This window comes from Molothrus ater, chromosome 10 (assembly GCF_012460135.2).
Source record: "Molothrus ater isolate BHLD 08-10-18 breed brown headed cowbird chromosome 10, BPBGC_Mater_1.1, whole genome shotgun sequence".
In the NCBI taxonomy this organism is placed as follows: Eukaryota; Metazoa; Chordata; class Aves; order Passeriformes; family Icteridae; genus Molothrus; species Molothrus ater.
In genome coordinates this window covers 6,298,100-6,313,513 of record NC_050487.2, presented here as the reverse complement: position 1 = coordinate 6,313,513, position 15,414 = coordinate 6,298,100, and the positions used below count along the sequence as shown (strand labels likewise).

At 47.1% G+C, this 15,414-nt stretch overlaps 1 protein-coding gene across 1 annotated transcript in view; it reads right to left on the bottom strand.

The window, feature by feature from the left end:
- Nucleotides 1-461: 461 nt before the first annotated feature.
- The window catches only part of LOC118690157 (serine/threonine-protein phosphatase 2A regulatory subunit B'' subunit alpha), a 40,162-nt gene continuing 25,209 nt past the window's right edge, over nt 462-15,414 (bottom strand). The window contains 8 exon segments of the mRNA XM_036388885.2: nt 462-4,260; nt 8,466-8,572; nt 9,338-9,456; nt 9,908-10,083; nt 11,069-11,158; nt 11,641-11,689; nt 12,466-12,622; nt 14,833-14,919. Of these exon segments, the coding sequence (XP_036244778.1) occupies nt 4,170-4,260; nt 8,466-8,572; nt 9,338-9,456; nt 9,908-10,083; nt 11,069-11,158; nt 11,641-11,689; nt 12,466-12,622; nt 14,833-14,919 (876 nt within the window). The 3' untranslated portion in view covers nt 462-4,169.

Genomic DNA, 15,414 nt, shown 5'->3' with positions numbered 1-15,414 from the left:
CACATTTAGGCACTCCCTGGTGAAGCAATACAAGAACAACACACTGCACAAACTCTGCTTGAGCATTTGCATATAGGTAAATTAGAAAAGGCATTACTAGTTTTCCCTTTCGTTATATTTCTTTCTTCTTTTTTTTTCTTGTTCATTCCACTTGCAAAAGATCCATGAGATATCTCTTTTTTTTTTTTTGGACAGGTTGAAATGAGAGAGTTGGATGTTTTGTTAAGTCATCATAGGGACAGTGCTCCACATTGAGACCACAGATATGAGTGAGGTAAGTGGTCAGATTGCTTTATCCCAGTCTTTTTGAGAAGAAAACCTGGAATTTTGGCTTTGGAAGGCATTTGCTTGCAGGTACCTGGGTGGTGTGAACTCACCACAGCAGGGAAGGAGGGTTTGGCACAGCAGCTGGAGATGAAGTGAGCAGTAACACTCTACCCCACCACCAAGACAGGTTTTCCTTTTTAAATTCAAAAGTCTTTTATTTGCCAAAAAAGAAGAAAATATAAAGTAAAAATACAAAGATCAAACCATGCCACCACAAAATGTATCCAAATCTACTTTTACAAAGTATGAGAACCTTTATTATTATTATTAAATATTCAGTTTCTAACCCCCTCACCCAGTGATACAGTGAGAAGATGAGCACACGGGGAAGCTCTGTTTATGTTTTTCTTACAGTAGCTCCTGCTCATCACTGAGGTTCAGTTTTGGTTGCATAGAGCTAAGATACTGATCTAGAGCCTCCAAATCCATACTGTTACAGTGCTAGTTCAGTGATCTTTCAGGACTGTTTTGTTTTAGAAACTAAGCCCAGTACCTTGGTTAGAGTGTCTTGAGTCAGCTTCATTAAATCCTTGGTTCAGGAGAGCAGGAAGGCTTTGGAATCCCTCTTCTGCTGCCCATGTCTGTTCTGCAGCACTTGCCCCTCAGAGGCAGGAGGGGAGCTGGAGCAGTGCCCAGGGTTCACTGCCAAAAACTGGGATGCAGCAAGCACTACTGAGAAAAAATCCAACCAGTACCATTCCAGCAGTAATATTGAGCCATACCTCCCACCTCAGTACTGCAGAGAGAAAATATTTATGATACAATACAATCCCAAACAGTTGTATTACTGTTTGTGATACAACAGTAAAAAACAAGAGGTTTGTGAGAACACAGGGCTTCATTTTGCTAGACAAAGGCAAACTAGAGAGAACAAATAAGCACAATCCTATTTTTATCATGCAAAACTGAATTTTACTCACTTTTCTGACTACTTGTAGTAGGCTTTTTTAGGCTTTTTCCTAAAAAGCCTTCAGTGTGAGCTGGATGTGCACTGAACAATGCAGGATGAATCTTTCCCAGGATGCAGCATCTGAAGTGGCACTGACATGGAGTCAGGAGGCAGAGCCAGAGCCAAGGGACTCCTGCAAATCTTTTGGGCAGGAATTCTGGGGCTGCTTCACTGCAGCTGAGCAGCTCTTCTGGCTGGACACAAGCACCCTTGACTATCTCAGAAAAAAGCAAAGAAGTAGGACAGGAAATTTACCTCACTTAAATGCTGCAGAGTTACAAACCTTCCATCCAGAGCAGCTGGGGACAGGGCTGTGTCACAGATGGGGTGTAGAACACCTTCTGTTAATGCACGTGTGCCTGCTGAATTGTGGTTATTTTCAAGTACTTTAGGGACAGAGAATGGATTTCCATTCCTGGAATATTACTACAGATTCTGCATTGCCACCACAGTAACAGTGGCTTCTACAGCTTGTCCTATTCACACAGAATGCAAAATATTTGCTGTAAATTGGAGGATTTTTTGGATTAGCTTGTGTTGACCGACCAGAAAGCATGGATTGGGTCTATGTTGTTGTAGCAGTACTGGGTGTCTGTCTGTAGGAGAGAGGGGCTGGGTTTGGGCTCAGCAGAGCAGCTCTCAGCTTCCTGTCTCCATTTATTGAGCCAAACCTTTGGAAGGCAGCTGGTGAGTTTCACCAGACTCTGGGTTCTGACTTCTGCAGCATCAGTTTAGGCTGGTGTGGTGTGAGGTGTGAGCCTGAATTCAGGGATGGGTTGAATTAAAGGCCCTCTGCAAAAAGCCCTGAATAAAGACCCTGACGTGGTGGGTGACTGAGGCCTTCCAGAACTGGCAAACGAGCCATTGCAGTACTGCTGCTGCTGGGGCACCATGAGGGCTCCATTTCAGCCCAGAATGGGGTCAGGTTCTTGTTCCTTTTGAGGAATCTTAGTCCTTGGAGAGATGTAAAAGGACATCAAACTGAAAGGGCCCTCTGGACCATGGCAGTGAGGGAAAGGTGAACTCCTGCTGTGCTCAGGTTCCTCTCAGGAAAACGTGGCTGGAGCTGGTTCCAAGCAGCAGCTGTGGGACCTTGATCCTGTGTCCATTCCTGCAGTCAGTTCCTTGGTGGTTCTGCATTTGGGCAGTTGTGGAATCACTCCAGGGAAGATTTTCCCTTTGAGGTTATGGCAGTGATGGAGCTGGGATCCAGACACGCTGTGTGCTTGCTGCATTCCAGGGGCTTGTCCTGGTTTGGACAGGGTGCTCCCTGCTTCATCTGTAACTATGGGATGCAGGTCACCTGGCAGGGCCTTTGCTAACAGTGTGGGCATCCAGAAGTTTCCCAAATACCAAGTCCAGGATCCGGGGGTGTGTATGCATCTGCTCAGTTCAGCTGAAACCTTTTCTCACTTCCCGAGTTTGATGGTGGAGAGTTCTGCCCCCAGGGAGGCAGCAGCACATCCCCCTGGGCAGGGGCAGCCAGGCCTGGGCTTCAGAGGCTCCTGAAAAGCCCAGAGTGCACTGGAGTGAGTGATCAGCCCGTTCCTCACTTGGATAGTGACCCCTGCAGGAACCGAAGGGATGCAGTCCCCTCCTGTCCGTAGGGACACACAGTCCTGCAGTGCCCGGGACTCCCAGGAATTCCAGCAGGAGGCACAGCCCGAGGCTCTCCAGGAGATACAGGGCACACCCAGCAACCCAGCATTAGAGACTGGGCACAGCTGGGAGGGCTCACACCTGTCCCAGCTGAGAAGATAAAGCCCAGAACTGCTTGTACATATATGAGGGCTAAAATGAAGAATTTGTTCTAATCACCCCTGTGCTGAACCACAGTTCCTGCTGGCCAGGAGAGCCAGCTGCAGCAGCAGTGATGATATCACTTGTGATTCTAAGGGGAAAGTTGGTTTAATTTTGCACTTAAAGCAAGAATTCATTAGTTACAGCATTTCCTCCCTGAGCCTGGGAGAAAAATTAATTTTGGCAATAATACAGACTAATGCCTTTACTAGTTAATAGAGGGGGTTGGTTTTTTTCTTCATTATCTCAGCTTAGTCTCTTGGCTACAGGTTCAAGAAGGCTACAGGTGAGGAGGAGAACACAGGAGTGGACGGAAGTGGTGCACATCAGATGCAGCAGCTGAACAGCAGAGAGCTGTATTTGCTGTACATACTCTGCAAAATGCTTCCACAAAGTAGAAATCTACACAGACAAAGCTCTGGCTAGAGGCAGGTCAGCACAGGAGGGGACACAGGACTAGAACAGGTAACTCTGTCTCAGATTCCAGGAGAAGCTGATGTGGTGTAGTGCTGAAACTGCTCACAGATCCACAGCAGTGAAACAGCCCAGGGAACGAGCCTGGGGACAAAGCACAAAGGGACTTCACTCTCCCCCTGTGCAGGCACATTCCTTTTGTTTCCAGGACAGGAAGGAAAAAAAGAACTTCACAGTGACCTGTGTTCTAAAAGATTTCTAGACACACATTTAAGTTAATTTGGCAGCTCTTTTGTCACTCCTGGTATAAAGCCAAGGGGACAGAGTGGCACAGGACAGAACTGAGAAACGACCACTATAGATGTTGCATCCAGCTGTTACAGGTAATCATTAGCTGCTGGCATTTATTGCACATCTGGGGACATAACAGAATTTATATAGAAATGAAACAAGGTGCAATCACCATTTTCAGGAGTGTGCATGATAACACATTGTAAAAAGCCTTTTCATAGAAATTACCTTATTGCAATTACACAGGAAGACAAAAAGGGGTCTCAAGTTTCAGTGTACAAAATAAAGCACATTGTTCCAATGACAGATTTAAGGAAAACCCCCAAGTGCCTTGGGACTGAATGCTATCCAGTTTGAAAGACATGGGCTGTCTTCCACTTCTCTAAGCTCAGAGATCTGAGATAATTAGCTTGTCTGACTTTTCTCCAGTTTCAGGGGGAGGTAAGACTTCATCTGTGTCATAGTCATCTTCACATGATCTGCAAAGACAAAAGGTGTGTCTTTAAAAGCTGTATTTTGGTTTTCCAGGCTGTTATTTCAGTGGCTACTAAGTCAGCTGGCTAAAAGGCAGGAGCATGTGAGAGGTGAACCTTGAGGAGGAGATTCCTGAGGCATGGGGAAGAGGGTGGGAGTCACCAGAACTCTGACAGCAGCCATGGATCTGTGCTCCCATCCAGCCTCATCTCACTGGTGCTCAGCACTAGAAAATCTGAATCCAGCTTCAGTAACAATTGTCAGGAACTTCCAGAGCCTCAGTAGTTCAGTGTAGAATAAATTCATCCAGCCACAGCCCCAGAGGAGCCTTGGCTCAGAAACACCTGGTTCAAAGCATCTTCTGGCTGAGGTGTGTTTTGACAGACACAGAACAATTGTGGCCACACTTTCATGTTCCTCTCTCCCTCAGCTGGAAGTTTGATACCCAGGATTGAGCATTTATGGTCCAAGGAGGTTTGCTGGGAATTCCCAGCTCCAGCTACACTATCCAGGCTGGTTGGATTCCATGCCCTGCAGCACAGGCTCTGGCTCTGGGGCTCTCAGCCCATTCCTAGTCCCAAGAAATGATGCTTTTAAGATGTTTCCCTTCAGTCACAGCATACTATGGGTTAGTTTTGCAGGGCTCCCAAAAAATTAAAGTTCTTCCTTTTGTTCTAAAGCAAGGTTGCTCACAAAGGAAATGCTGGAGCAGGTGCTCCAATGGCCAGGACAGGAATGGATCTCATGTTCAGTGGTAAACTGGGCTGCAAAAAGGTGAACTCCTTTGATAGCCCAGCATGGATGTGCCAGGAAGGAATGGTCCACCCCTTCCTGTGGTGTTTTTTCCTTGGCTGACCCATATGCAGACACAGCAAACCCTTGGGAGGCTGTCAGGGTCTGTCCTGCTGTAGGCAGGATGCTCCCTGTGTGCAGGGAGACCAGCCCAGACCTTCCTGGAGAACTGTTCTCTCTTCCATAAGGAAAGCACCTGCTTAGTAATTCTGCCACCTTCAGGATTCCTGCATAAGTAGGAGAAGAGAAACAATGGTCTGGTCTGGATCCTGCACCAAACCTCTTCTGACCACGTGTGCAAGGTTGCCAAAATATGTGCAATTTGCACCCTTCCTGGCTCAATGGTGCCTGTGGGGGCTGTGCTGCCCTGCCTCTCCCATCAGGAATGGATTGGGAATGTTTGCAGGTGCCTCAGCTTCTCTAATCTCTCCTTGCTTTAAAAGATGCAGCTGAAGAAAACTTTGTATTTCCATTTGAATGCTGTTCTTAGAATGTTCCTTTTTTATCTCCTTTTCCTCCAATTCTACCACCTTCTGTTAGCCTTGTCCCTTTCTCTCCTACAAATGGAACATGACTTCTTCCCTGCATTGCACAGGCACCAGGGGAATGTGCAGCTGGAGCTCCACTATAATCTTTTTCTTCAGGTTTGCTTCTGCACTAAACCCTCTCATGTCTGCTTCCAAAGGGACTTCCCACTGTCCTTTATTCTTACACTTTTCCACTGCACTGCTGTGCTCCTTAAGGCTCAACAGTGCCTGCCTTTCCCATCCTGGAATAAATGCTTTCCAGCTTTATAGCTAAGGAGCATCTCTGGGATGCTTTTGAACAAGATTATCACTAAAGGCACTCACTCCTTGCTCTCCTCCCAGGCCAGTTTCAGAACTTCAGTCCCATGAAAACAAATATGGCCTTGTGTAGGTTCAATACCCATTCCTTAAGACTCAACTGTGGCAACTCTAGGTTGTTCAGAGGAGGGAAATTACTCCAGGGAATTCTTTGCCCTTCCTTCTGGCAAACACACATTTTGGCTCTGGGTGGTTCAACGATGCCCTTGTTGCCCCTTTGCCTTCCTCACACTGCTGGGCTCTGGGAGTGGAGCAGCTGAGCCATCAGACAACTGGAGGGAGACAAGAACAATGGTCTAAGCTGCCTAAAGCAACATCCTCTGATCCTCTGCCTCTGTCCCCCCTCTCCACTCTGAGCAGGATGCTCTGCATTGTGCCCTGCCTCCCTGTTGCTCAGGGGACATTTTCCCACCAGCAGCTGATGAAAGATGCTCTCCCTCCTTCTTTTCCTTCCCATGTAGAAAGATCTCTTTCCCTGAAGGCAATGATGGTTTCCATGTCCATCAGCTGCCTGAGGCTGGGTTCTGGGATAAGAACCAAGCAGTGCTGCCCTGCCCTGCAGGGAAGGCTTGGCCTGCTGCAAAACCAAGGCTTGTATCTGCATCAAAGGCTTGTGCTGGCCAGAGCCAGCTGTTGGTGCTACCTCCAGACAGCAGTGGGAGTATCCATTCCCCAGGGACAGCCTCTCTCTGTGGAGTCCCACACAGGTCAGAGAGCAGAGCCTGGCTCAGAAGAGCTCAGACCAGCTGAGGCTTCCAGTGAAATGTGATGCTTTATTGCTGTCTCGAGCATGACAAGACCTTCCTCTAATTATTGGTGAGTGCAGCTCTCAATGGAGTCCAGCACCCTGGAAGTATCTGTGGATGCTGGGAGTATCCACTGCCTTGATGAGATTCCCACTCTGGGAGCAGGGCTCTCTCCTGGGCATGCCTCAGCCAGCTTAGACTGACTGGCTTTAGAAACTTTCCTTCCAGAGAAGCAGGGACAGGGCTAATCACAGAAGTGGGACACACTCATTAATGCATCTGTGATTGCTGAATGATGGTTGTTTTCAAATGTATTCATAAGACAAGGACCATATTTCATGTTCTGCCAGCTAACTTAGCCAGAAATCTTCCAGTCTCCCAGAGCTCACCAGGAATTGTCTTGGTTCTGTCCCCACTCCCTGTTTCTGTCATCCTCAAAACACAGCAGAAATAATGTATGTGCAAAAACTCAATGGCTCTTTCTGGCCAATTTGTCTGGGCATCCAGCTCTTTGTTTTTCTTTTTCCTTTCTTTTTTCCTTCGTGGTCTGTTGCTATGCTCCACAAATGAGATCTAATCCTGCTGCCATGACTACAGAGCTTTTCAGGGGCTCCTAAAAGCTGGCAGCCAGGTTGCTGACATGCTCTTTGCAGGAAGACACAGAGCTGCTTCAGACCAATGTCAAAAATCTGACATCACCTGTCACTCTTCTCCTGGTTTTGGTGACTTTGGGAATTCAAATTCATGGTCCTGCATGAAGCTTTAATGGCAGCCTCCTGTTTCTTTTCTGTGTTGAGGACACAGGTGCTGCAAAGCAGCTGTAGGGAATGCAGCAATTTCATCTTCCATCCTGCCCTACCTCATCTTCCATTGTGAAGGCCACAGAAAGGCCAGGCAGCTCAGAGGGGCTGAGGGAACAGCCTGTTGCTGTTTGGACACACAGGCAGAGAGGGGAACAGCTCTCAACAGCTTTGCAAATCTCTGTGCCTAATTAGTTGGTGCTACTGTTATCCCAAGCAATTTCCATTGTAGGAAGTTCTGAAAACGATGCAATTTTCTCAATACTCTACTGGCTCTATAAACACTGCTTAAGACTGGATGCAATCCTGAATCATGCAGGATTAACACAGGGGAAGCATTCTTTGGGTGATTGAAAGAAATATTCCCAAGAAGATGTCAACACAGACACAAATCTAAAGAAAGATTAGACTGAGTCTCCATTTATCTGCAGGAAGCCCTTGCCCAAAGAGAAGTTCTAGAACAACTGCTCTCCCTAAATTCACTGGCTAAAGATAGCTGGTGTGTCTGTCCAGAATCTTACAGAAGGCTGAAAACCTAAGTGTAGGTATTGAAATAACCAAATTAAAAAAAAAAAAAAAAGTCTCAACAAACTTAGTAAATGAATGAAAATATTGAAGTATAATTTACAAAGAGCACAAACTAATAGACAAAGTTGGACTAAAGAAAGTCTCTGCTAGGTATAATAAATGTAACAGAGCTACAGCTTCTAATATGTGACAGTGTGACATGGTCAATACACAGCCAAGACCAGCAAAAGTCATTTGATCTCTATTTTTAGAAGGTGACCAAAAGCAATAGGCTTTGCCTTTTTTCCCCCTTCCCAGCTGTGTGCAGCTGATCCAAGTGGCTGCGCCCCAACACCACTGCACTGCTGCTGCAGGAGCAGCTGTCCTGGGCCCCATGTGCTCCAGAGTCCAGTCCCAGTGTTCACCCCACTCTCCACTCCACATGCCCCAGCAGTGCCCAGCTGGAGGCAGCCCTGTGTGCCCAGGGCAGTGCCCAGGGCAGTGCCAGGCCCCTGCTCACCCCTCCTGGAGCTGCTCATTCCCAGACTCCTCGGCCACCAGGATCTCGTACTCCTCAGCCGCGTACCTGTCCCAGTCTGAGGGCTCGGGGCTCTCGCTGTCCATGTCCTAAAGAGATCACACAGTCAGCATCTGGGCTAGCAAGGAATGGATGGCAACAGGCAGGCAAAAATTGCCTGAACTGAGAAAGTCACAACCATCTGGGAGTGTTTTAACATCTGCATATAAAGGACTATGAAAAGATACCTCTCAGGGTCTGTAAAGCTCAGCATGTGACCTGAGATGCCAACAAACTGCATCTGCTCCACTTCAGAAATGCAACCACCACACACTTGCTGTGCTCTAGCTCAGTTTGTGCTCTCCATACAGGACAGAAGAACTTGGTGGTTTCAAATCTGTCCATCAAAGGTTCATTGTAACTGATCTTTTGAGGGACTCTTCACAGTTAGGGCAAGTCAGGGAAGTTTTAGAGAAGATTACAGGATCACCTCTATAAATACCTGGTCCTCTGCCATTTACTACAGATGGGGATAGTAAGTTATCCCCCGGTCCCACTTGACTGCTTTTATGATGATCCTGTTTAAGCAAATAGGCAGAGTGGTTCTGTCTTGGGATGTATTTAAGCCTTGAATCATGGAACCACAAAGTTTCTATTGCAGATTATGTGGAAATAACTGTGAGGGAACCAAAGCTGGTTTTGGCATCCCCTCCATTTTTCTGTACTTTGAACAGATAAGAGGCTTCTAGGAGACAATCCATGAGCTGTACTTGTGAAAAAAGTGTTCTTTTATTCAGTTGAATTTTCCCTACATCGAGGAGCACTCCAAAGATGAGTGTGAGATTTCTGTATTTAGAAATAAAGGTGATTTATACCTTTTGCACTGCAAAGGGATCCCTCTGTTCATTGTCCAGATATTTCTCTAAATTGAAGAAGGTGTTGAAGAACACATGAGCCATTCTGCACCTCTTCAGGTCTCGCAAGGTTACTCTTCCTACAGAAAAACCCCACATGATTGTTACTGAGTTCTTACAAAGGTTTTAATTGTGACACCAGTAGACTTCAAAAGCACAAAATTCCTTCCCAAGTCAGTCAAGGATTTTAACATTATTCAATAGATGGGTGTGTTAATTAAGCTTAAATCTCACATACATATGGAGGCCTTTGACATTCATGTGAAATATGAAGGCATGTGAATGGGGATGGTTCAATTTTACAGTGCAGGCTGTCAGCACATCCCACAGCTGGAGCACACAAGAATTGTTGCTTCAGTCCCAGGCAGTTAATTCACAAGCTCTCTTGTTTTAGTATTTCAGCCTTCCAGATGCACAACATCATGGCCCAATGTGCAGTAACTTCTGCCTGTAGATGGGTTTCACAATGGCTTTACCTTCTCAACCCCCCCCAAATGAAAGGAGTGAAAGCTCTGCCTAAACAGGACTCACCTTCCCTCTCTGGCTTAACCAGGTCCAGCATCTGGCACAGCAGGTCCTGGAAGGGCAGTGGCTCTATGCCCATCACCTCCATGCGCTCACACTGCTCCTCATAGAAGAATTCCAGCTCGTACATGGACAGCACGCCGTCCCCGTCCAGGTCCATGCAGCGGAACCAGTACTCGATGCTGGGGACACAGCAGGGACACTGCACACTGCTCTGGGACATCCACACAGCACACACTGCAGCACTGCACATTCTCCCTACCCACCCCCAAGGCTCTTCTGCCACAGCCTGCCATAAACCCAGGCATGACAAGACCCGTTGGGAAGGGTCAGGGCACAGGCCAGCACTCCAAGCACCTCCTGTTAGTCTCCCTGATGGCTGTGAGCAGCACAGCCACACTCAGCACCTGCCTCACCTGTACCCAGTGATCACTGTGCTGCAGCCCAAGGAGGGCTCACCTAGGGCAGGGAGTCTCTATCTGACCCATCAGCAAGAGCTGATAGAGCCAGCTCTGAGCCCGGGACACTGCAGGGACCCTGGTGAGGGACAAGGCAGCTGTGGCATGCACTCATTTGCTCCTTTATACACAAGGCAGAGCTCTCAGGCAGCTGCACTCTACACCCCTCCTCTCCTCTGGAGGGTCCAAGCCTGCAGTTCTGGATTCTTCTTCTCTTGTTATGCGTAAGATCCCTGGTGCTAACACTCACGTGCACACCTGGATCACCCCTGCACAGCAGTCTCTGTTTATACTGCCTCAGTTTATACTGCCTGGCTGTATAAACCAGGCACAGGCAGTTTTACAAAGTGCCATAGTGAAGTTTCCCCACAAACCCTCCTTACACACCCACTCCACCTGTGAAGGGATGTGCCCAGCTGCTGCCAGCACCTCAGGAGTGAGTGCCCAGTGCCAGTGCCTCATGGTATGAGGTCAACAAAGGCACTGGTGACTACCAACACATTAAAATTACAAGAAAACTCTGCTTCTACACAAGTTTTCCTCAAGAAAGACAAATTATTTGACCAATGGTCACCAGTAAGATGTTTTCTTCCTAACAACTTCCAGACCCTGAGCTGCTGTCTCTTTTAGAAAGTGGTAGGTCACAGAAGTTTCCATATCTTATTTGCTCATTTCTATGATTTTACTAAGACACAGAAATCAGTCTCACCTTGTAGCACTCCTTTTGTCTTCCTCTGAAATCAGGAGCCACACAAAATCTGCATAACTCATGCGCCCTTCCTTTTGAACTTCAGTGCCTCTAGAAGACATAGCAGAAAAAGAATAATTAAAAATAACCAGGCCCCTAAACACTCAAGATGTCATCAAAGATATTTTTCAAATCATTAGTGAGAGAAAATGGGGCACTGTCACCTATCTAGCCTGTACTCCCTGCACCCTGCAGCACCAGGTACAGCATTTGCTGCCTTTTATCACTGCAGAGCTGAAGCTCATCTGCCACATCCCCTCCCACAGCACATCCCTTTTCAGAGACTTCAAAGCAGTGCTCTCCAGCTAGCCCTGTGCCATGTCTTCCAGCTATGCCCAGTTATCCCATCGTATGGGATTTTTATTTTGTTTTTTTAAGTTACCCAGAAATATCATTCCATGTTCAGGCAGCTCCAGCTGGAGCACCCTGTTGGAAATCATTCTGATCAGGGGCATTTCTGAGAATAACTTGTATTTCTCAGCCTGACAGAAACTGCCTTCCCTTCTTCCCCCAAGCAGTGTGTTACTCCTTACCTCACCACAGCACCACTGAATATCCTCTCAATGATCCTGTTTGACAAAGCTGGAAACAAGGAAAACATGGGGAAAATGAAGGTACAGCTCACAGCAATAACTACAATCAGGTGTTCATGCTGAATCCACACAAAGCCCCTTCCCATTGTTAAAAGGGGCTCCATCTTCACCCACCAGCCCTATGGTCAACACTCCTGAATCCTGTGACTGCCACACTCACCCAGAACCCCCATGGCCTCCCCATAAATGCCTGCACTTGGAACACATGGGTGTTTTAGCCCTTGGTGGATTTGTATTCCATTAATTTATCTACGGCCCTTGAACCTTCAAACACAAACATAACTTTGGGAAAGGAAGTTCTATGCTGAACTGCAGAGATACTCTCCAGAGTTCATCTGCAAGCTGAGATCCCCCAAGCTTCACTGGACTCTGGATTCCTCTCATGCTTAACTGGATTGCACTTAAACAATCTCTGAGGTTCACACAGGCTCATCCTTCTTGTCCCTACTTCAAAGTTCCTGCAAAGCCCTCAGTAAATAATAAACAAGTTTCAGGACAATATTTTAGCCTGTCCTCCTGGCAGTGACCCACACAGGAACAGAAGCTCCATCTGTAGCTACTCATGCAGAAAATTTTGTGTCCTGCAGTTCCCTGTGTCTAAGCTTGTACAAGTCCTTCTCTAAAGCAACATTTATTTATGAGATGGCTGGCTACATTAAAACTTTTTTTGAGGCATCAAATGAACCAAATTAAAGGCAGGCTTTAGTCTTCAGTAGGAACATTGTGTTTTCAGCAATGCCCTCACCACATTTGCAGGCAGCATACCTTGATCACTGTACCTAGCCAGGTCCTTCTGGCTGATGTAAAGGTCATGGTCAGTATCCAGCTCCCAGAATTTGCAGTATATGACATAAAAGTGCTCGTAGGAGAAGTAATCTGTGATCTGATTTATGTCATCCTCTTCTTCCAAGAGAGCAAGAGTCTGAAAGGGTACAAACACAGTGGGAAGTTAAAGCTGGGTGAAGAGGCAGCTCAGCAGCTGAAGTGCTCCAGTTTCTCAGGAAGCTGGGTGAACACAGCCTTGAGAACTAACCCCAAGTGCAGCCTTTCCCCAAGAGATGTGGTTACTGTATTCCTTAGCAGGCCCTTACAGAGCACCTGGCTGGGCCATCCTGCTTAGCAAAACATCTCTGCCACTCCTGTCAACAATTTTTGCTCATTTTCAGCTCTAGAGAAGAGTGAGGCAGAGAAACAGGAACACAAACTGCTGTGTCAGCTGGGATCCATGGTCTGGGAGACAATCCTGACCTGCACCAGAGACTCTTAGAGCCACTTCCAGCAGCAAGTTCAGTCTTCCACAGGACCTGAGGTATGTCTTTACACATCACACATCCCTGTCTGCCTCCTGAAGGGCAAAATCAATTCTTGTTCCAGACTCATACCTGGACGGGGACAGGAGGGATGGACCCCAAACTAATCCCACTGACTTCCCTGTGCTGTTGCAGGAATCATTCTGGTTTAACTGGGAGGCTCAGATAGATTTCCAACCATAACATCTGTTGACATGTCTTACTAGGAAACATTTAGTGCTAACATCCATGTTTCATTTCCAATTTACACCTCCCTGTCCTTCCTAGCAACAAGAGAGCTTTTGCACATTTCCCAGGGCCACCTTCCTACTTTTCTTCTTGGTGCTGAGGCCACGAGACACCAGAAGCCTTCTTGTCTAATAAAGCATTGCTCCAGTGAGCTGCACTCCTGGCCCCTCCTGCCCTCACAGCCTCTCCCAAGGGAGCAGGCAAAACACAGCCTGAGCTATCCCAGGGAATGGTGTCCCCAGGCAGGCAGGCCCAGCGGCCCTGCTGCCCACAGCCATAAAAACAGATGCTGTGTTATGTGTTGGCACTGGTATTTCAACATCAACTTCCAGCCACCTCCACATCCAAGGAGTCCAACTGGATCCAAACAAAACTCTCACATCCTGCTATCCACCAGGTTCAGTGTCCTGGCAGGGATAACAGGATGGCATTGCCAGACCTGCACTACTCTGACCTGCTGACACCAAAGTCTCAACACCTTTGATCCATCACTCACTGGCCTCTCCAGACTGGGCCTTTACAGATGACAATCACTGGGGAGCTTTTGCCATAACTATTTTTTTCCTTTGTAGATCACACCCAAAGATGCCATTTATACCTGCAGCAAGGAGCTAAACTTTCCTGCTGCAGGAGATGAAAGGCAGAGTAGATATGAAAGGAGAAAAATTGAGAGAATGTTTAAAGGGAGAAAATGAGTGAATAAAGATGCAGGATAATCTGGGAAGATTTATTTGTAACAGAGGTTGGGAAGGAACAGGGATCCAAAGGCTTTGACTGGCATGAGCCAATTCAAAACAGCACTCATTTTTCCATTAGCTGATGGGGTCAGCTAGGGGAGATGATGTCTGAAAGGAGAAATAATGTGAATTCATACTTGAGGGGATTGAGGAAGACAGCACTCTACACCTGGAAGGGCAAACAGGACACAGGAGGGAAATCTCACTGGTTTAGCCAGTCCTTTACCTTTCAGCTCAAGACTTTCTGGCTCTTTAGGCTGGGCTGGACATGAGAAGCTTGAGATAGTCTTAACCTGGTGCTCTTTTGGACAAAATACACAGAGAACAGAGATGCAAATCCTGACATAAGGACACACTGCAGGCACTGGAACAAGAACTAAGCTCCATCCATTATCCTGTGGAGATCAGCTCCTGAGGTGCCTCATCCTGCAATTGCAGAGATATTCCTGACCAGCTGTCAGTGGGCTGAGGGCTGCCTAGGAGGCAGGAAATTGGCTCTCCTACCCTTGGCACTCCTGCAGCTCTTCTTGGCTGCTTGTGAGCCACTTCACATGGGTGCAATGCCATGTCCTGCTTCCCCTCCTGCTGTCCGGACCAGGAGCCAGGCTGCTGCTCCATGTGGCCTCAGAGCAGGAAAAGAGTCACACCTTGACCTTCTCCCAGCACCCTGGGGTCACTCCTGTCCCTGCTCTTCTCACCTCAACTCAGACACAGCTCCTCCAGTAGCCCCAGCAGACTCGTGGCCCTGAGCACCTGGCTCATCCCACTGCAGCCCAGGTGCAGCTCCCTCAGCACCCAGGCACAGAAGAGGGGATGCTGCTGCACCCTGGCTCCTGCTCCCACACACACCCATGTACCTGCAGGAAGTTGCTTTTCCTCAGCTCTGTCAGAGTGATCTTCCCCGACCAGGAGCGATTGACTGTGTAGAATATCCTCTGGATAACCTGCAACAAATGAACACTGCTCTTGAAATCAACTCCTGAAACAGCAGTTTGGGAATTTAAATGAGGTACCCTGGTTTATTCACTCATCCTAAGGAGACATCTGTTTGAAAACTGTTTTGGGATCTTTTCTGTAGATAGTACTATCCTTAATTGACTACACAGTCTGAAAGTAACACTTGCTTCTTAAACAGTATAATCTCTTTCCAGTGTGAAAACCTTTCCACTGCTCTGAATTCACATCTTTGGGCATGCAGATGTATTTATGTCAGAAAACATGCTCAAAGTGCTGATGAATCACTTTGAGTTTTTCACATTTAAGGGGATGTAGTTTGCATGGATCCCCAATGAAATAAGGTTCTAGGGGAGAAGAAAAAAACAAACAAACAAAAAAAGGACTTTTGATTCTTCTGGTTCCTGCAGAGGAAGCAAGACATGTAAATAAAAGAGAAGGTGAATGTCTGACCCATTGTAACTATAACAATGTCGCATGTTCCC